Source organism: Neopsephotus bourkii, unplaced genomic scaffold (assembly GCF_033783945.1).
Source record: "Neopsephotus bourkii isolate Nb327-2 ecotype Australia unplaced genomic scaffold, CSIRO-AGI_Nbou_v1 NB_1760, whole genome shotgun sequence".
Classification (NCBI taxonomy): Eukaryota; Metazoa; Chordata; class Aves; order Psittaciformes; family Psittacidae; genus Neopsephotus; species Neopsephotus bourkii.
In genome coordinates, this window is record NW_026902234.1 from 10,351,541 (window position 1) to 10,373,458 (window position 21,918).

The 21,918-nt window shown below is 37.6% G+C and overlaps 1 protein-coding gene across 8 annotated transcripts in view; it reads right to left on the reverse strand.

Moving 5' to 3' along the window:
• The window catches only part of MYO16 (myosin XVI), a 377,031-nt gene that overhangs the window by 98,807 nt on the left and 256,306 nt on the right, over positions 1-21,918 (reverse strand). For all 8 annotated transcript variants that reach the window (XM_061377886.1, XM_061377881.1, XM_061377882.1 and 5 more), the window contains 4 exons: positions 21,685-21,802; positions 20,829-20,900; positions 20,083-20,224; positions 11,245-11,317 (listed from right to left, as the gene is read on the reverse strand). In XM_061377886.1, coding sequence (XP_061233870.1) covers positions 11,245-11,317; positions 20,083-20,224; positions 20,829-20,900; positions 21,685-21,802 — 405 coding nt within the window. The remainder of the gene's footprint in view (positions 1-11,244; positions 11,318-20,082; positions 20,225-20,828; positions 20,901-21,684; positions 21,803-21,918) is intronic.

The window sequence follows — 21,918 nt, forward strand, 5'->3', positions numbered from 1 at the left end:
CTGAATTTTCCATTAACACCTCATGTTAGTATAGTCAACCTGCACTTGCTATATAATGAAATAGACTAGTGTGAATAACAGTAAGAAGAAATAAAACAAAACCTAATTTTACAACCAAAGGTCTGTTATTAACTGCCTTTACCAATGCATGGTAGTGCAGACAAAAGACAACCTCGAACAAACCCACTATTTTTTATAATTGGGATTCCTGAAGATTGTTATTTGATTTTATTAACAATGAAAGTGTACAATTGACTAACACCATTTACTTATTTTATGGAAAAAGACAGGTTTTTTAACTTTGTGGTAGGCAAAATATGTTTTACTGCTCACTTTCAAATTCTGATTACAAAATCTTTTCAGCAACTTCTTAGTATTACTTTAGAAAGCAGACGTAACATTACAAGCTTAAACTGCACAGGATATGTAAAGCCTTAAAATAATGCATGTTCTGTATACCTTTGTTTGGAAATGGCTTATTAAGAGTCATGTCATTTAACTTTACGCACGTATATTTTACTACAACAAAAGTTGTCAAAATCATTATAAACTCAAGCTTGCTTTTTATCATGTGCCAATTTCCTAAAATATATAAAACCAATAAATGTACCTGTACCAAGGACCTGACTGCAGGGCAAAATTATTAAACTATACAATTTGAGCCAAAGGGAAAGACTGTTTCAGTCATATCATTAAAAGACCTAATAAAAAACATTTAACTGCCAAAAGTAAAAGGCATAGTATTTTGTTAAAATATTCATCCATAATACATGCTGGGCTGGTAAATGAAAAAACACATTTATAAATTCCACTGATCAGTATATTATGGCATTAACCAATGTGCTTTTAAGTAATACAAATATGTCAATATGTCATTCAGATTGGCAGACTTGCCATAATGGCAGTAAGGTTCTGCAAACTAGACATACAAACTGCAAGCTGCTCCAAAGCTGCCCTCGCTGGCAGTGGTTGTGAGTAACAGCTCTGCAGAATGAGAACCAGGAGACCAGCCAGGGACTTATGAAAAGCAAGCCATTCTGATCATATCTTTCTCCATTTCAATGTTTTATATAATCTGCTAGGAAAGGATAATAAAATGAACTCTTCAAATTAAAAGCTTAATCATAATTAAAACAGCTGAAATGTAGAAATCAGATGAAAATGAACTAGTTTTCCTAACCCAACCCCTTTTGCTCCATGTCTTATGAAGTATTATAAAAAGCACTGACATATTTTCAAACCAAAGGTATGAAAAGTTCAGAAAACTACATTTTTTAAACATAGATTTAATTGCATCCACAAAAACTAGATTGAAATATGGTTGTAGCAGTAAAAAAAAAAAACAAAAACCACAACGATATTTTTAACTAAAGCAAATGTTGTGGTGATACCATTAAAGCGCTGTACATTTCGCTTACCTCGTAGCATCACTCAATATAACCTGTGGTACTTTTTGTCACTAAACACTGTTAAACTGATCTTTGCATGCCTCTTACTAGCTCCATTGTATGTCTCTTCTGATAGAAATCCTACTTTCTATCTCTCCTTCTTTCCAATTCTAACTCAGTATCACGTCTCAGTGAAAACAAATACACCATCAACTTGTCCAAGTCTTCATTAAAAAGTACTTCTAGAATGTTATTAGAAGAAAAAAAATATTTTGTTCAAGTATTTAATCAATCAACTTGCAGTATCATCCAAATTGCAGAACTTGAAAAATAATATAGTGGCATTTGGAAAAAGTAGTAAGTATGCATCACATTAGACAGTGTTAACTTGATCTTTCTTTTACTACATTTGACCAGTAAGTACTATTAAGTATACGCTAAAGTTAAATTTAGGTAGAAGACCAAAATTGTACTGTACATTAAAGACAGAAAAGCACCCATGACTAATGAATTCTTCCTGCTTTTCGTTTTTTATAAATAACTATCTGAAAAGGCAAAAAGGGAATTTGTGAAAAGAAAACTTGGCGACTGTCAATCAATGAGTAAATGATGGATGTCAACATCCTTTCAAAAGCTCATTTACATCCTCTGGTCATGCAAAAGGATTAGTACTCTGAAGGGATGTGTATTCAGAGCATGTAGCAGGACTTACAGCTGTCATATGAACACATCTATCAGGTTGTGCATTATGGGCTGAGATGATGAAGCTACAATGCCAAGTTTAATTTGCAAGGATGTGCTCTAGCATTTCTCACAAATGTAATTCTACGATAATGGAAGGAAGAACCATCATCTGTTTCATGACACTGGACTCAGAAAATATTTTTAAGCCTAACTTGATAATCACTTATTCTTCAGAAGTATCTTCAGAAATACTGTTCCCATTTGTATCTGCTACCCAAGCTTTTCCAAATCCTTTTCTTATGTAGAGTACCAATCAGAATATTTTAATAAATGTATAAGAAAACCAGAACCTGTTACATTCTTTCCTTTGCCTTTGATGGGCAATAGCATCTAATACAGATTTCTTCTTTTCCATGCACCTCAAACACAAAAAAAGTCCTTCCGTATCTCTTTCAGAAGAACTTTATTTCACTAGGAATTCATGCCATCTCTGGAGTCAGCTGTCATTAGCTGATAAATAAAGTAAAATAGAACTCAGTGGTATATTCAAATTTTATTATGGGTATCTGTCACTGGAAAAGCCTTCCACAAAAAAGGGTCTGAAAAAAACCTCTAAAAAGGACACAATTTCAAACAAAGAGGAATAAATAAGCCACGACCTAATTTTGTACATACAACAATATTAAACAAACAAACAAATGTGGTAACAACAGTCTTTCTTTGAAAGAGTTTGGAATTAAATATACTGAAATAGTTCCAAATGATTTTTTCACTCATACTGCTGGCTGGCAGCTAAGTACCATAGGATGAAAAAGGGTGCTGCTGTGGAAAAGTAAGATTTCAATTAATAAATGTCCTTGTGCAGCATTACAACAATCAATCACAAACTGAATCCATACCGGAATCTCAATTTTAAATAAATTATTTTATCTTTGGCCACAACGTGTCTGCCATAAAAGAATAAAGAAAAATTAAAAACTTTGATGTCAGGTACATGATAAGCCAGCTTTAAAACTGAGTAACTAGTCTTCCAGTGGCTGACTGGAGCACTGGGTACATAACAGCGTCCTGCACAAAGTGAAAAAAGTGCATGAAGACTGAAAAGATCAAAAAGACTGAGAGGGAACAGAGGTACACCATGACAAAGCCATGCACACTGCAAGATCCACAGGAACTGGGTTAAGGAACAACTGAAAACACAGTATCATCAGGCTCCTGAGGAGAGGAATAGTTTTTTACAGCCCTGCTCAGCTTTTCCTGGGACCCATACCATACCCAAGGGTCCAGTTCCAGGCAACACTATGGCCATGCCAGTTTCCAGCCTGTCGCCCACTGCTCCTGACAGGACTGCAGCCCCAGCCTGCTGCTTGCTGTTTCAGGGCTGTGGAAAGGTGCTGTTAGCAGCCCTAGCCCTGCTTCCCATACTCAGGCCCTGCAGGATGGTGCCCATCAGGGAGGGAATGGCCAGCCTTGGGATCTTCCTGGTGCCTGGCTCCCTGATGCCAAGGATTAGCTGGCTCTTCCTGCTCCAGAAGAAGGATATTAAAAACCTTCCTGTGCATGGAGGCTAGCAAAACTGACTTAAAAATATCACATTGTTTTTCCTTTTTAAAGGCTGAATTAGGATAGTAAATCATTGCTCCTCATCCTATGGGTAATAAGGAACACCCCAGCACTGGGAACTGCAGTGGGAGGTTCTGCATTCAAGTCCCTGCATAGTAACCAGAAGCCACCTATTACACATGCTACTACAGAGAAAAGCAGGACAATCTGTCTATGATCTGGTGAAGCAAAACCAAAGAGGGCTGATTTCTTCTTCATAAAATAAAATATTGGAATGCTCCTTCATTCTCTGAATGCAAAAATTTGCGTGCATGACCTCCTGTCTACTATCATTGTGACTTCGCAGTATCACAGTATGCTAGAGATTGGAAGGGACCTCAAAAGATCATCTAGTCCAATCCCCCTGCCAGGGCAGGAACACCTAGATAAGTTTACACAGGAACATGTCCAGGCGGGTTTTGAATGTCTCCAGAGAAGGAGATACGACAACCTCCCTGGGCAGGCTGTTCCAGTGTTCTGTCAACCTCACTGAGAAGAAGTTTCTTCTCAGGTTTAAGTGGAACCTCTTGTGTTCCAGTTTGCACCCATTGCCCCTTGTCCTATCATTGTTTGCCACTGAGAAGAGCCTGGCTTCACCCTCATGACACTCCCCCTTTATATATTTATATACACTAATAAGGTCACCCCTCAGTCTCCTCTTCTCCAAACTATAGAGACCCAGCTCCCTCAGTCTTTCCTCATAAGGGAGATGCTCCACTCCCTTAATCATCTTAGTTGCCCTGCGCTGGACTCTCTCCAGCAGGTCCCTGTCCTTCTTAAACTGAGGGGCCCAGAACTGGACACAATATTCCAGATGAGGTCTCACCAGGGCAGAGTAGAGGGGAAGGAGGACCTCTCTCAACCTACTAACCACCCCCCTTCTAATACACCCCAGGATGCCATTGGCCTTCTTGGCCACAAGGGCACAGTGTCGGCTCATGGTCACCCTGTCATCCACCAGGACCCCCAGGTCCCTCTCCCCTACACTGCTCTCTAACAGGTCGTTCCCCAACCTATACTGGAACCTGGGGTTGTTCCTGCCCAGATGCAGGACTCTACACTTCCCCTTGTTATATTTCATCAAGTTATTCCCCGCCCAGCTCTCCAGCCTGTCCAGGTCTCGCTGGATGGCAGCACAGCCTTCTGGCGTGTCGGCCACTCCTCCCAGCTTAGTGTCATCAGCAAACTTGCTGATAGTACACTCAATTCCCTCATCTAAATCATTGATGAATATATTAAATAATACTGGTCCCAGAACCAACTCTTGAGGCACTCCACTAGATACAGGCCTCCAACTAGACTCTGCCCCATAGACTACAACTCTCTGGCTTCTCTCCTTCAGCCAGTTCACAGTCCACCTCACTACCCGATCATCCAGACCACATTTCCTCAATTTAGCTGTGAGGATGCTGTGGCAGACTGTGTCAAACGCTTTGCTGAAGTCAAGGTAGACCACATCCACCACGTTATTTCCTCATAAAAGGCTACGAGATTGGTCAAGCATGACTTCCCTTTGGTGAAGCCATGTTTACTGCTCCTCATAACCCTCTTATGCTTGATATGCCTTAAGATGGCACCAAGGATAAGGTGTTCCATCACTTTCCCAGGAACGGAGGTGAGGCTGACTGTTCTATAGTTACCCGGGTCCTCCTTCTTGCCCTTTTTGAAGACGGGAGTGACATTTGCTTTCCTCCAGTCCTCAGGCACCTCTCCTGTTTCCCAAGACTTGGTAAAGATGATGGAGAGTGGCATAGCAATGACCTCCGCCAGCTCCCTCAGCACCCACGGGTGCATCCCATCTGGACCCATGGATTTATGGATGTCCAGATTGCTCAACTGGTCTCTAACCCATTCCTCATCAATTAAGGCAAACTGCTCCATTGACCTGTCTTCATCTGAGGTCTCAGCGGTACAGGGCTCTTCAGGACTGCCTCCGGCAGAGTAGACAGAGACAAAGAAGGCATTCAGTTACTCTGCCATCTCTGTATCTTCTGTCACCAGGGCACCCGTCCCGTGCATCAGTGGGCCTACATTGCCTCTGGTGTTAGTTTTATCTGCCATGTATTTGAAAAAGCTCTTTCTGCTGTCCTTGACCCCTCTCGCCAGATTTAATTCCAAGGAGGCCTTAGTCATCCTAGCTGCCTTCCTACATCCTCTAGCAGCAGCCTTATATTCCTCCCAAGTGGCCAGCCCTTCCTTCCATGACCTGTAAACTCTCCTCTTCCACTTGAGCATACCCAGCAATTCCCTATTTAGCCATGCAGGTCTCCTGGCCCTCTTCCTTGACTTCCTATGTGTTGGGATGCTCTGATCTTGAGCTCGGAAAAAGCAGTCCTTGAACGCCAACCAACTATCTTGGGCCACTTTACCTTCAAGCAGCCTTGTCCATGAGATTTCCCCTAGCAATTGCTTGAAAAGGCAAAGTTTGCCCTGCTAAAGTCCAGGGTTGCGATTCTACTTGCTATTCTACTGACCCTACCACACAAGATCCTGAATTCCACCATCTCGTGGTCACTGCAACCAAGGCAGCCCTCAACCTTCACTGCTTTGACCAGACCCTCCTTGTTAGTGAGGATGAGATCCAGCAGCGCTCCTCTCCTGGTTGGCTCATCCACCATTTGCATGAGGAAGTTATCATCCATACACTGGAGGAACCTCCTGGACTGCGGCTGGGTTGCCGAGTAGTCCTTCCAGCAAACATCAGGGAAGTTAAAATCCCCCATGATGACCACGGCCTGTGACTGTGAGGCCGCTCTCAGCTGCCTGTAGAAGGCCTCATCAACTTCCTCACCCTGATCCGGTGGCCTGTAACAGACACCCACAACAGTATTGCCCCTGCCAGCCTTCCCCTTAATTCTCACCCACAGACTCTCAATTCACTCATCATCTGTCCCTGGACAGAACTCAGTTTCAGCCGCTTTTAAATCTCCCGCCGTCACCGTGGGAATGCCCCCCGCCACGTCAGCCGCTCTCTCGCAAGGGCTGCTGGGGTTTCGGAATCGGGAAATGTCGGGAATCGCGATGCGTCTGCTCTATCCCCTCTGATTTTCCTAATCTCTTTTGAACGTTGCGGTCCCTGAAGCGTGCCGGCTGCGGCTCTAGCTGGGCTAGCTCCGAACAGCTGACTGAATTTCAACGACTACAGAGAAGTCATGAAACTTATGTATTCATATCCATCTATCTACAAAACAGGCAACATAAACTTACATTTGGTTAGCTTGAAGTGGTATAACGGCTGAGGCAATGTAATTTAATAAAAATTAATCTGCTATGTCTGTTTTGGGTAGGAAAGGTCACACGACAAAATTAAATGAAGTTTCAGCAGGGTCAACTAAACAAATAACATGTTGAGATGTGAAAACCTACCACACCTAATAATAAATGTTGGTGAAAATTGCTGTGAACACAGATGGGTTGTAGAAGCTCTTCTGCCTCACCATACTCACTCTGAAGTCCTGAGCAGGGCAGGCAATACTCTGTTCTTGGGGCTACCTAGCTCCTGCCACAAGAGATGCACTGCACAGAGCTGCCATGGGAACCATGCTTCTCCCAGTGCTCAGCTGCATCACACTGATAATGCGCACATGCTTTAGGAGGTTTACAGTTGAATAGGAGTCAAGAGACACTTGACTGTTCCAGTGACCTGTGGTCCTAATTCAGATAAGTCACTTATATTTCCTAAAAGAAGGAGGAGATACATACATACATACATATATATATATGTGTATATATGTACACACACTTTCTTCTGCAAAAGAGGTCTACAGGGGCAAAATACCAAGCAAGAGCTAAACACATTGTTTAGCAAGGGCTAAACATTATTTCAGTTTACTACTTACTCTCATCAGAGAGGAAAGACTACTAGACTATTTTATTTAACCGCATTATTGCTCTTCATAATGCTTTCACAACTACAAGCCTTCATTCCTGTAGAAATGACCTAACTTTCAGCAGGGGGAAGAAAAGCTACTCTTGTTATTCTGATCTCTGGTTCTTATGCTGTAATACATAATTGTTTTTTTAGAAACAATTAGAGGAAAATGGTACAGGACACTCTGTTAACCTCCCTTCTTGCTTATCACTATGATGTTCCTTGGCTATGAGGTCTTTCCGGTTGCAGTGCACAAGCTTGTGTTTAAGGAATACAAAGCATAAAGGTATAGTGAAGATAGCAGCATTCCTTGACTGCACTGTTTGGACTTCTGCTGTGAAGGAACCATGAATAAGATCTAACCTAAACCTGTACCACAAGAGAAGCTGACATTTTCTACTTTTAAAGGAGCGCAGATTAAACTGTGACAAGTTAAAAAAAGAAACCCAAGAAAACATTGAAAACTAACATTTAAAGCTGTTACTGCTATTTTTGGTAAAGCACTCACATTCCCTGAAATGGTCACAAAATAAAGGCCCTTTCTGCATATAATAAGATAATCAAATCTGTGCTTACTTCTGATCATGTTCCAGTGTGGCTGTACGCAAAGTTGCTCTGGCATAGTGGGTAAGCAGCTGCTCTACGAAAATGCTGTTCCCAAGCTAAAGATCAGTGCTAGGAAATGACTGTAGGTTGCAACTGGGGTGAGCTAAAAGTGTTCTGCAGTCATTTAACGTAACTCAGCTGATGAGCAGTAACTCACTTATTCCTGGTAAATTAGAAGCTTTTAACCTGTATTAACCAATGACTCCCTCAGACTGTGACTTCTGCCCCCTCTATTTCAGCTTTACATTACATACCTGAATTTCATACCACTTTTCATATCAATTTCATACCGTATTTCATACCAATCATAACTCTGCTCACTTATTCCATACACTTATTTACTGTTATTTTATAATTATATGTCCTATTTTTGTTATATAACGTATCATGCATGTTCTATAAAATGAAGGCTTACCAATGTTCACCAAGTACAAGGAAAACTGAGCACTTAATTAATACTGTTTTTAACTTTTAATGCCTTCTTTGTAATCCTCTACAAAACTTTTCTCCTTGCAAGCTGTCAGTCACATCATTTTGCCTTCAGAAGTTACCAGATCTGTAGTGTTGACGTAATTAACCTTACTTGTCTAGTTCTTTGACATCTATTGTCCTATGCATTGCTCATGAAGCATTCCTAGACCAATTCTCGTTTGCCTTTGACATTTCGGTACTCTAATGCTTTATCATTCCAACACCCTCAGTAGATTGCACAAGTTATTCTACCTGGTTTATCCAGATCTCTCCTCTTGAACTGTCTTCAAACGCAGTCTATTAAAATAAATTACTTAAATTGACATGTGATTTAGTATCACATTATTCTCTTAATGATGATATAAAACTATCAACTGACCTGATTTGAAGCACCTGAGAAAATCATGCAGCTGCTTAGAATGTTCCCAGATTTGGGCAATCAGGAGGTTTTAATCTTAAAAACAACTGTATTTTTTTTCAAAGAAAGCAGGCGGATATCACAAAGAATGCCTTGTCTTACACTAATTTGAAACAAAAGGTTCATTTTTCCAAAATTACTTTTTTTTTATGCCATTTTTAAATACATTTATCTAAATGTGATGAAAAAGTAATTTTTATGGCTTCTTCACTGTTTGGCTGGAACATTTAAAGTTAATGCTCTGCTTGACACTGAGCATGTTTGCAGACATAATGCAATGTTTTGCAAGAGGACCATATCTGGCCTAACAAGCTTATTTATCATCAGGGTTAACAAGTCTAGGCAGAGTACTGACCTAGGCTAAGCTGCTAGACAGCTCAAGCTTTTAGATGCAGGCTGGTTTGGGTTTGTCTGCATGTTTACATTGTGCCACATGGAGATACAAACTGCTTCTCTTCATCAACACTGCAACTTATCACTTCAGAAATCACATTATAGTGTTGACATAAAAATGAACTTGGTAAATCCTTTACCTCTATTATATCTTTTCAGAAATGCAGTTCAGTAGTTTCTGAGGTAATGACTCAGAGTATTACTCAGTATTACTCAACAAAATGCATTCAGTCCAGGCAGAAGAATAGTAAGTGTTTCTTGAAAAATACTAATTTAGAAAAAAAATAAAAATGCCAAGCTGACTTTGAAATTATCATGTTTGCTATGCAGAAATCATAAATTACTTTTTACTTCTTTTTCTTTCAGTCTCATATTTTCTCTTTCAGCATCCTATGCAGTCACTACGCAGAAAATTACTTACCCCAGAAATTGGAATTCATGGTATTTCATGATGACAGTTGCAGAACTTATGAGTTTTGTGACAAAAAACAATGCAGAACAGAGTCAAAGAAAAATAACCAATAAACCTCAAGATGCACCCTTCTCTTTTGAGATGCATAGAATACTTTTTCCTTATTAATCAGTAGGGCTTATGATTTTTTTCATAGATATTTAGTCTGCTAAAATGTTTTTTATTTTTCACTTGATATTCTCCCCCAAAGCAGACATTCACATGGAGTAAATGACTGTGGATATTAGCACACATCAATACTCTTTAATCCAGCAATGTACCTGTTTAAGCAGGGTAGAATGGTAAGAGCAAAAAGGGTTCTGTGAGAGGAGAACTGGAATATGTTTTATTTCATTCTTACATGCTTTTTTTGAAGGCAGAGGTAAGCTTGCCCTGTTTGTACTTTCAAACATTTGGAAACTAGGTAGGGATGTAAACATGCTACACAAACTGAAGTAATGTGGCTCTATGACTTTCAGTTCACTAGAAAGTTGAGCCATAAAACAATGGATTGCTGAGATGAAGGGGCAAATTCTGATTTCAATCAATAACAGGCCCTTTGCTGTTGCTGATGCCATTTCTATTCTTTTCTGTGCTTTGATTTTCTATTCTGTTGTATGCTTTCATTTTTCTTCTGCTTCATGATTTCATTTTTCTTCTCCTGCATTACAGAATGAATGAAAACTGAACAAGAACTTAGATGAGTTATTAATGCTTTCAGAAATACGTAATTTCCAAGAGGTTTGGTGTTCAGACAGTAATGCTGAAGGTGGGCAAACAGTTCCATAATTATCCAAAAATGTTTTATATTTAAATGTATTTTTAAGCATTCAGAGAGCTAAAGTTTATTTTCTTTTCTGTGGATGTCTTCCAATTTTTAAAAAAGTCACGTGTTAAAAAGTCACACAAAGGTGAATCTGCCAGTAATGGAACTTAGCATAATGTAGCATTTTCATTCATTTTTTTTTCTCCAAGGCATCTGAAAACCTTTTGATCTTTCTTCCAGCCCACTGTATTGTCCTCACTGACCTAGTTGAAATACCACTTCCACAAGCACGGAAACAGACAACACTAAGTATTTTTCTCTGATAATCTTTCAGTGCTGATATTACCTCTCTTCCAAATCATCATGGCAGATGTTTACTAGATTATTTGGATAATTATACATAACTGTCCAAAGCCTGGGTTTTAATTCAACCCCTTGTAAACAGAATAGGGAAAAAATATTATAAAAGCAAATTTTTGTCTTCATGTATGTTTATATTCTGATCAAAACACGTGTTTTGGCTAAACCCCAAAACCATAATAGAGGAATTAACATTAACAATTACACTAAATACAGCAAAATATAACCACATACCTGTTCAAAAGTATTCTTTTGAAACTCTTCAAATCCAAAAATATCCAGCACTCCAATTTCAAGTACTTGGTCACTGGGAAAAAAAAAAAAAAAAAAAAAAAAAGAAATTGCCAATAGTAAGAATTCAAGCTAGAGAATAATACACTTGTTTCAGACAAAAGGATCTCTGTTCTAGGATGAAAGCAGGCTGTATTTCAAAAACACAGTTCAAAATACACAAGCAGACCATGTATACAACAGAATTAAAATTCTAACTACCAACCTATTATACCAAACATAAATAAAGGCAGGGTCTGAAATTGTTTTAGCAGAAACTTAAAAAACTAAATATGTAAAAGAAGGAAAAAACCTCTTGCTTCTTTGAAGTCCAGTTTCTAAAGGCATAGGTATTTATTCGCTCAGAGGAAGGACAGCCATTTTGTGGAAGCTTCAAAACTTCTTGGTTGCACTCAGTTGTATCTTCCAGTTTCTACTTTGACAGTCAGAACTGCTTCTACTAAATGCACTTCAAGGGAAACCTGTTAAGCCAAAGTCCTCTCTCTGCCAGCATCAAGCAGTGGCTGTGAGCTCTGGCTGCACAACAGGTTACATCTCAGGGGAATGAGCAGTTGAGGATTTGGGCATGAAAAAGACAGATGTTTCTTCTCTGTGCATATAAAAGAATACTTGTTGGCAGTGCACCTAATTTGTCATGTGCCACTGTCTGCATTCAGGGAAGAGCTTTTATTTTGGCCCAGTGGAAGGATTAAGGCAGAGTCACCCAGGATTTTTATAGGAGAAATGGCAAAGGGGCAGTGTTGCTATTCTGTACTTACTTGAGACTAAGTCATTGCAATCCTGGTCTGGAGAAGAAATTAAGTTCACTACAGGGAGCAAAATTAATGTTCTGGGATATCCTGTTGCCTGCTTTGGAAGGATTTGAGAACTCTATATGAAAGGTCTGGGCTCACAAAAGGTGGGTTTTCCTTTATTTTTTTTCACAGTGTTATTAGACAGAGAACATTATGAGTAGTTTGTAGTAAAAAATTTGTTTCAGTTTGCCTGTGTGAATGCAGTGGAACTTTCTCCAGAGTGAAATGATTTCCCAGCAGGATGGAAGACTGCACTATAGCCAACAGCTCTCCAGAACAGGAAAAATCATTCAACTTCCTAAGAAAGAAGATGGATAGTTTCTAAAGCAGATGAGTTTTCCTTTCTCTTTACCAACATGGTTTGTAAACGTATGGGTTTATATGCATACAAATAATATTGTAGCCTGCTGTTTCTGAAACCTACTTTTCCTACCATATTTTCCCTCCATTTTTCATGTTTTCTCTATGTCTAAATCTATGTGCATACCAAGATAGAAACATAAAGGAGAAAAAAGGTGATCCACCACTGAAGTCCTTTAGCTAGCTCTATTATAGTCATTATAAACACTACCATTTAATTAGGTGAGGATCCAGCCCTGAAAATGAATTCCAATATAATAAACAAAAAAAGTAAAATCATAAAACACCAGAGTACTACAAAAGAAGCTAGTAAAAACAATCCTCAGAGGTAAGCAGAGCCTTCTTCAGAAATCATACCCAAGAAGTTTGTCTTCATTTCTAACACATACTAGTTCAATGCACTACTAATCATCACAAGATTGGCTATGTGCATAAATGTCAGACATCAAGAGTTACATAATAAAACTAGTCTAGAATGATTTTCTTGGGCAGGAGAGGTTATAGTGAGGTTGATTAGCCTCCAAGGGAATTTCTACAATAAAAAGCATAAAGATATATCACCATCTTCATCTCTAGCAACAAGTGCAATTTAAATTGTGTTTTAAAATGTAAGCCTTGTTCTCAAGTGTTTCTGAGTAGAGATGCGCGTACATTCCTTGTTACAATGTGTTTTCAACAAAACCAGGTCATTTCTATAAAGAAGAATTTGATGCTTGAAAAATGAACTACCTCAGACTAATATTGAAAAACCATCATAATCTTGTTTTTCAAATAAGTTTTGCACACCCCCCACCAAAAAAAACCACAAAAAACCCAACCAAAAACCCAACAAAAAAAAAACCAAACCACAAAACAAAAAATAAACAAATAAACATAAAAACTAAACCACAAACAAAGCCCCAAATCCTGCCCCTAGTTTGGAATTACAGAATACTTAGTAAGTTTTCATTCTTTTTTTTTTTTTTCTTGGTCATTTATCTATATCTTTCCTTCTAGCAAGGCAAAACATGGACTACTAGGTAATACTACACAACAGCTGAAATACTGCATTATATTTCACCATTATTAAGAGCCACTTAACATGGATAGATTGGCTTATCCCTTCTGTGTCTGATTCAACTAATAAGACTTGAGGCTGGATTGTTTACAGCCCAGTTGATTGCCATGACTGATTTTGTTAAATTAGTCTGCCTTACTTTCTCTCAAGGAATATAAAAACATTTGCACTAAGACCAAATTAACTGACTTAATGAATTATTACAAAACAGACAAAACAGGAACTTGGACCTATTTTCTAAAACTCCAGGTAAAAGCCTTATCTGCCAGCCTATTGCCTACCTCAAATAACATCCCTTATCAAAACTGTGATATTTCCAAGAAATATCGTTATTTGCTGAAGATGCATTTGTTGACAGGAAAACATGTCATCCCAAATTTTTATGAACTCCATTTGATAATATTGGTCTTGTATTAACAGAAGATGCGCACACTACATGAAAAGAGCTGGAGGTTTTACATAATTAATATCTTGCCTAAAGGACAAGTATGAGAGAACAAGGCTCTGTATCCTCTGCAATACTGACAACTTATTAGTACATTATGGCATTTATCTGCTAAATCTCACCAACCATGGTATTAATTTTCTGTATTAAATTATTGCTCAGAATTTGAGAATTAAATAGCAACAGACAGCACAATGCCAAAATTAAAATCATTGTTTTATATGTTGCTGAGAATTACTTTGGGTTTTTTTTTTTTCTTTCTTCTTCCTCTCCTTTTTCTTCTTCCTTTGTTTTATACCACTTTTCATCTCAGAGGGAGGCTCCATATATGTTTTTCCTTGCTAGCTGTCAATCATATTAATTCTAGCAAAATTACTTTCTTTAAATTAATGATAGCAGAGATTCCCAAGGCAAAATAAAGCATGAATGATGCCATGTTTACAAATAAAAGGACATGTCACTAGTATCTAAAAGAACAAATATTAGAAAATATTTTGTTCTGAAAAATACCCTTATTTTACTTTATTCTTTTATGGTTACTAAGCATTATTGACACTTTTCCTCATTATGTTTCAGATATTCAGTGTTTACTTTGTATAAAGAAAACAGTTGCAATTTTAGTGGAGACTTTGAATGTCAAGTTCGACAATATTTCCTAGCACAGAAATTGGAAAATCAGCAAATTCTGAGTATTTAACAAATATTTTTATCTCTTAGATCAGCACAAAGATGTGGATAGTTAAAATTAGTCATGAATATTAACCATAACTCATTGACTTTTGTGATTTACAAACCAGCATTTCAACTGATATTCTACAATGTCTCATTTCACCTTTTTCCTCAGAATGGTATCTCTGTAAAGATGTCCTTATAGACTAGAAAAACTTTTAATCTTATACACTTAACAACTTGTTGTGCTTTAAGCCAGGACACAACTGCATTATAAAGAAACTACACAAAAATTCTTGGCAACTCCTAAAAAACAATACACATACACATACAAAAGACACCCTGTCTGATGGTCTACTGTCTTTGCAGACATCTTGCCGTTCATCAGGAGATGCTCTTGATCCACTTGCCATTCCTGGCAAAGTGAACAGAATTCCCTTTACAATACTTCTAACCCACTGCTTCAGACAAAGTTATAGGATGTTATTTGATCACTTTTTTTTTCATCTCACATGGTTTTTAGCTCCAAAATCCACACGTTTCATTCCCAGTGGCCTATATAAAGCAGTGAGGTGAATCTGTTGAGGCCAGAGGATCTAACACGTCTTTTCACCTGTCCGAGATATAATATTTCTTGCTCTTCCTCCTGCTGCCAGTAACTGGGAAGTAAGCCAGTAGGCTTATGCCTGATCTGGATAAACTAAAGTGATACTGATTAATGAGGAAATTATTTCTAGGATTAGATGAAGTATACAAATTAGCTTTCAAATGAGGACCCTCAGAATTCTAATTAAGACTCCCTCAGTTCTCCCAGGGGGACAGATTACACCTGTTGTCATAATACAGTTCTTGAAGGGAACAGGCTGAATACTCCTTGTTGGAGATACTCTCCATCTCAGTTACTAAACCAACCATGTTTCTGAGACTTTTGAGAAAGATTTTTCTTTTCTTTGAAGACTGAGATTTTTTGTGAGACTTGGTGTCACTGCCACATCTCTCAGTCATGTTGCTCAGCAACTGTCATTTTTCTTTTAATGTTAATTACCTTACCTATATGTTAGTAGTACAGATAAAAATAGTGGTCAGACACAGTGGAAAGAGACACTGGCTCCGTGTCTGACAAACATGTCTTTGAGTGACTTGACAGGTATGGCAAGAAGAGAGAAACATATTTGCTAACAGACCTAAGCCCTCTCAGCAGCAGCATATACTCCTCCCCAACTCTTTAAAGCACAACCTGTTTTATGCTTTAAAAAATTACAGTCTTGTTTAATGAAACACTGAAACTGATCCATACAGATCTCAAAATATGATATTATGCACCATATTGTATTCAACGCTTTGTATCGTCTGTGTGTTTTAAAGATTTCCTATCTTCACACATAGAAACAAGTCTCATGCTGTGGGTTCATGTTCTGAACAGGAGCTCTCTTTCCTTCCTGCACTCTCAGCACCCCTCTATTGGGTTAAATAACAGATAAAAGTTTTAGTATATACTCTGCTTTTTAATTAAGATGGGAAGAATTCTATTTCAAAATATCTCACTCAATAAATCACAGAATCACAGAATGGTTTGGCCGGGAAAGGACTTTAAGATCTTCTAGTTCCAACCACCCTGATATGGGCAGGGACACCTCACGCTAGACCATGTCACTCAAGGCTCTGTTCAACCTGGCCTTGAATCAGATTACGTGTATTAAGAATTTTGTAAATGAGACTACTCAGACTTTCTTTTGCCCAAATAACTGTTGCCACTGCTACTCTCTGGCAGTATCCAAATTTCACTGGGAATAAGATTGCACAGTCAGAATACACAAGCTTTCAGAAAATACTTATTTAGAAATACTCTGTATGCTCTGTCTGAGTATTTGAAACAGAAATCTCTTACGGCTGACTACTGACAGGAACAGAGGGTATAACTGAATGCTAGCTTGCTCTTGTCGTCTGAAAGACAGCAGGCATATTGGCATTAGCCCCATCTTCAGGCCACGTAAGAGAGAACATCTTACTAACTAGGTGATTAAACATCACACTTTTTACTTACTGGTAGGCAGGGAAAACAGTATCAATATTCCCTCAAGCATATATGCCTAATTATCTTGTTTTCCATTAGAAAAGAAAAACAGCATTTCACAAGAGTTCACAGACATTCTTAAATCCCCATAAATGTAAAGCCCTCCTGCAGACTGAGTCAGGAGCTCTTAAAAAATCATCTTAAAACATTTAATTACTAATATTTGGATCACTAATTTCAACTTTGACAACATACGGTCAAGTACCTCGAAAGAGGCAATCATGAATGCTCTAGGCTCTTTTATCTACAAAACTGAAAATCAGCATACTTACTTGAATGAAAGTAAAACAGTAAACTTTGAAGAGTTAAGAGTCTTGGAAATAACTTCATCTAGACAATTTTGATAATAATAAAATCACTAGAATAGAAAATTATTATACAAATGAGTGAAAATAAATATATTTTTAAAAATAATTATATGCATCTGTAGTTATTTTAATAGCTTTCTTCTAGTCCCATTCTAGAGGCCAATTACAGAAAAACAGTTTCTCCCCAATGAATTTCTTTGAAACAATACCAAGATGAATAAACTTATGAACCTCAAAGTACCTTGCAACCAGTCCAAACTAGCATCCAGTTCTAACTAGACAAAATCATAAGTAACTTTTTATGAAGGAGAAAAGCATTTCTGAAGTTGTATTATCTCATATAACACTGTCATTAAAACTCTTCTTTTATATTTATTGGATAGTATTATAAAGTAATGAATTTGCTGGATTCTGGTAACACTTTTATCCTTTATTTTTCATGCCACTAGAGCTTGGTCTTTGCAGTTTTTCACAGAATTACCCACCCTTCCTGTAGATCTAATGGCAATCATCACTTTTACTTTGCCTGTAACCAGCCACAAGCTATTTCATGGTAAATGTAAATGATTATTAATGACCAAAATCAAGTAGCTTCACCATAAAAGTTAAACAGGGGTAACTGGTTTCCTCAAAAATGCCAAAATCAAATATTTCTCTTAAGAGTTACTATGCCAATAAATCTAAGTTTATTGCTTCATAAATTCTCACTGAAGTAGGACAGAAGTACAGTTAAGCTACCTCACAAGAAAACAAGGGAAACGAGTTAGAAACCTTATTCCAGACTTCTGACAAAGTCTTCATCCCATCTGATGAGTAGTAACTAAGTTTCTGATTAGGGAATGAAGTACGACCTGAAATGTATCAGCCTTATTTAGTCACATTAGTTAATGTCTTTGGTGCATCTTTTAGAAGAGGTTTATTAAAACAACACCAAACTGGAGGCATAATGCTGCTAATTGGTAGAATTGCTCAGATGTATATGAAGTAAATCTGAGCCACAAATCACAGATTTATGACATGACTTGCATTAATCCAACTTGCATCTTGAATTGTGCTTGATTTACTACTACAGGTTATGCAACATGATTAGGCTGGACCAAAAAAAAAAAAAGCTGGGTGTGGGGGAGGTATTTTCTTTTCCTAAGCTGTCTAACTCGATTGAGGTTGAAATACCAATGAAAGATCAACTTTTCATTTAAAATAAGCTATTTAGCTTCAAGTTTGCAAAAGAACCTGAGGCTGAATTTGGCCTGCTAGAATTTAACATGTCTTGGCAGTACTGGCAAGAAATCCTGAGCTGCTTAGTTTCCTTTAGCTAGTCTAAATGAAGAATTTCCCTTTTTCAAGCACAGGTATAATATAAAACTATTACACATTCCTCATTCCTGATAACATCAAACACCTGCCCTGTTTTAGCTAGGGTTTACAACATCATATAGTCTTCAATCTACCACACAGGTAGAAATAATTTCACTGAGAATTATTTCCAAAAGGCAGAATTCACCTCAGGCACATATGATTGCACTAAAAGGAGTCTCCAAAGTAAACAGTATACAAACAGCTTTGACTTTCATTATTTGAAGATCCTGATACCTAGAAATCACAGTCTTACATTACTGAACAACAGAGACACACAGCACCCTATTCTGAAAGATTTTGAGATACCAAATTGCTAAACTGTAAAATCACACATTCAAAAATTATTTCAGTTTCAGCAGATTTTTTAATATACTGATTTTAGATTTCTTTATCAATGACTACTGCAAATGAGGTTACAGTAACAAGGAATAGCTGAGCTGGATTGTTGTTTGTCACAGACATGTACTGCATTAAGCCAATGTTCCACAAGCCCCAGGAATGAATGGGTAAGAATGAAATGTGACCACATAGCACTGTCCTTCCTTGTTATAAAAAGTATTTCAAATTAGGACATGGACTGCAACACGGCTCTAGCTTGCTTGCCCAGGTGTCTGCAATTGTAAAGGCCTGTACAATCAGAAACAGACAAGTAAAACCTTTCCCTCTTACTGGCAAAACTTTCCTTTGCCACCAGCAGGAAGCTAGGCACTCTGGTGGATTATGTAGCAATGTAAAGCTTTTATGTGCAGAGAGCTCTGAGTTATTCAGATATGGTAGCATTTTCTGTTAGCTACACCTACAGAAGACAAATGTGATTTATTCCTAATTGGTCTACAATTAGGAGAGTTATAAAAATAAGACTGTGAATTCTTCAGACTCTAGAAGAGAGCAACTGAAAATATTTGTCCTACAAAGTCAATGCAGATATGAAACAAGGCAAAAATACTCATTATTTTTGGAAGTTTCACATCTGTCATTTGTGGATTTCTATTTACTAATAATGCCAAGGCATCTTGTGCTCATTAGAAAATTTACCTGAGCATGTGAGATGTTGAGCCTTGGCTGAATCACATGCATATGATCATCTGATTAGATCTGCTGTCTTAATTTGCTACTTTGGTTCTACTGAAATTTCTTTTCATCATTTTTTGTTTGTTTCGTGAATGCTCCAGTGATGCACATTAATTTGCATTCATTTTTTTTCTAAGAAACCATACTGGATACCAACAGCATTGGATTTAGCAGATGATAACCTAGATACATCAAGAACATTCTTAGAACATTTAATTCAGTGTTTGACTCATGTTTAATTCATGTTTAAACATTTACTTAAAGGCTTTTGAACAAAATTCTGGTTTTAATACCCTGTGCTCATACCCTGGTCATATTTTTGGGGAGAAAGAGCAAGTGTATTCTGCACTAAAAAAAACACCAAGCCACTTTTTGCTTGTTGAAAGATTTAGCCCATTGTCAGCTTTTAAAAGGTTACTAATTCAAAGCACCCATCTAGATGCCTGCATGTCCCCCTACACAAGCAAATAAATAAACAAATATGCTACCAAGGAAACAACAACTTTGAAGGAATGGCCAGTGATTTAAAGATCCAAGCATCACTGCCATGCTATCATAAAATGCTTTAAATTATGGAACTGCAATTCTTTTGTGGATCTGGATTTGAACAGATAATGGCACACCCAATAGTTTGTAGTTCCTACCTTCCAGTCTCATCTTGGTTTTGAAGGTAGAAGTTGATTGTGTTGACTAAAAAGCTAAATAAACGACCATACAGAGTTTTTGCCAGGAGATCCCGGTAAAATTCTGAAATCTCTATAGTGTGCCTCCGTACAATCATGTCTCCTAAGAGAGAAAGCAGAAATTGGAGATGAAAGAGTGTTGTAAAGCTCTTCTTTATAATTTTACTTACAGTAAATTTAGTTACAGTTACTTCTTATTTGCCAAACCTATACATGGTGTTAGGGTGTTTTTTTTTCTGAAGCCTCCAGTGAAAGGTAAGATTGTCAACCCTCATAAGATCTTCAGTTTGGAAACATGTACATTGCACTTGTTCTATTAGAAAAGGGTATGAATACCACAAAGAGGTAGCATATTACTGAAAAGAACTTTTTAAAAAATTATCTTTTTTAAGACACTCCTGCTGAATTCAGTTCTTAGTATCAATATGTAATCTGTTATCTTGACACACTTTCGTAAGATTCATCAAGTTAGGAGTCCATCAGCATCAGAGAGCAAAACTGCTTTGCTCCATATTACAAAGACATTTTTAAATCAGTGGCAGCCTGACTTACTGCATGGCAGATATTCCTGCATCTTCCTCAGAGAGCAAATTTACAAGACCATACAAGAAATAAAACTTATCTGCTTTTTAAATTCTCAAACTGGAATGATCAAAATGCCACCAGGTGTGATCTATGAAAATGTAAGCTTGAAAGGAAAAGATTACCTTTAAAATACTGAACATCAGTTGTTAAGGCTGAAGCAAGCTCATCTGGTGAAACCTGCAGCATCCCTGCCACTGAAATGAGAAAATTAACTTAAAGAAAGCCTGATTTGTGCTCTACTGGCTGTTTCATTTTTTTGTAACAGCTTTTCTTCTGTAAATGTTATTTTTGAATAGTGAAAGAACTCACTCATTAAAGAGTGCTGACACAGAAGTAATCAAAATTAACAAACACATATAATTGGATTACTATAATCAGCACTTTGTGAAGTTTTACCGTATCTGTATTACACTACAGCTTTCTTTCCCCTTTAAAGATTACTCAGGACTTCATCCAGGGCTTGGCAGACTTTCTCCTGTATTAGAGTTAAGGTATGCTTTTTATTGACATTCTGTATTCATAAGCCACTGTGAGGAGATTTGTTAGTGACCAAGAGGGCAAACTTCAAAGCATGGAAACAAGAGACCCTTTTAAGACATAGATTTCTGAATGTAAGAAATGTAATTCAATGCAAATTGTTCAGCTGTTTGACAAGCAGTTCAAGAGCATTCTAAAAGAAGACTGCATAAAGTACACTGTACAATATCTTTTGGCAAATGACAGCACTAAATGTGCCATTTAATTAGATAACTTGCAATTGTAAATAAATAAATACAGCATTTTATTTCATTACATAAAAATATGTAGTTTATAAAAACACCCAAGTCAACTAGACACTGTGTTCCCAGAGTAACTTATGAATTTTCAGAAGTCATTTTTTTATCTCCCTGGAATTGTGTTTCCATCTGTTGTGGATCAGTGTTAACTGTCCTGCTGTGGGATCAAGCAGGAGACGCTCCAAGGGCACACCCTACTGACCTCGTTCCAGTAGCTGCAGGTCTGACACGAATGCTGTCTCAGCGTCTGTCAAAGTCGTAAAGCGAATGTCTCCAAGATGCAGAATTGCTGAGAGAATTACAAACATGTTCTCCACCTCCTGCACATATTTTATACAGAATTAAAGATAAAGACGAGATCTGTTGGGCACACCAGTGAACTGCGATGTTTTATAAAAATACAAACTTTACTGGTTTGTATCATTGGCATTAGCTA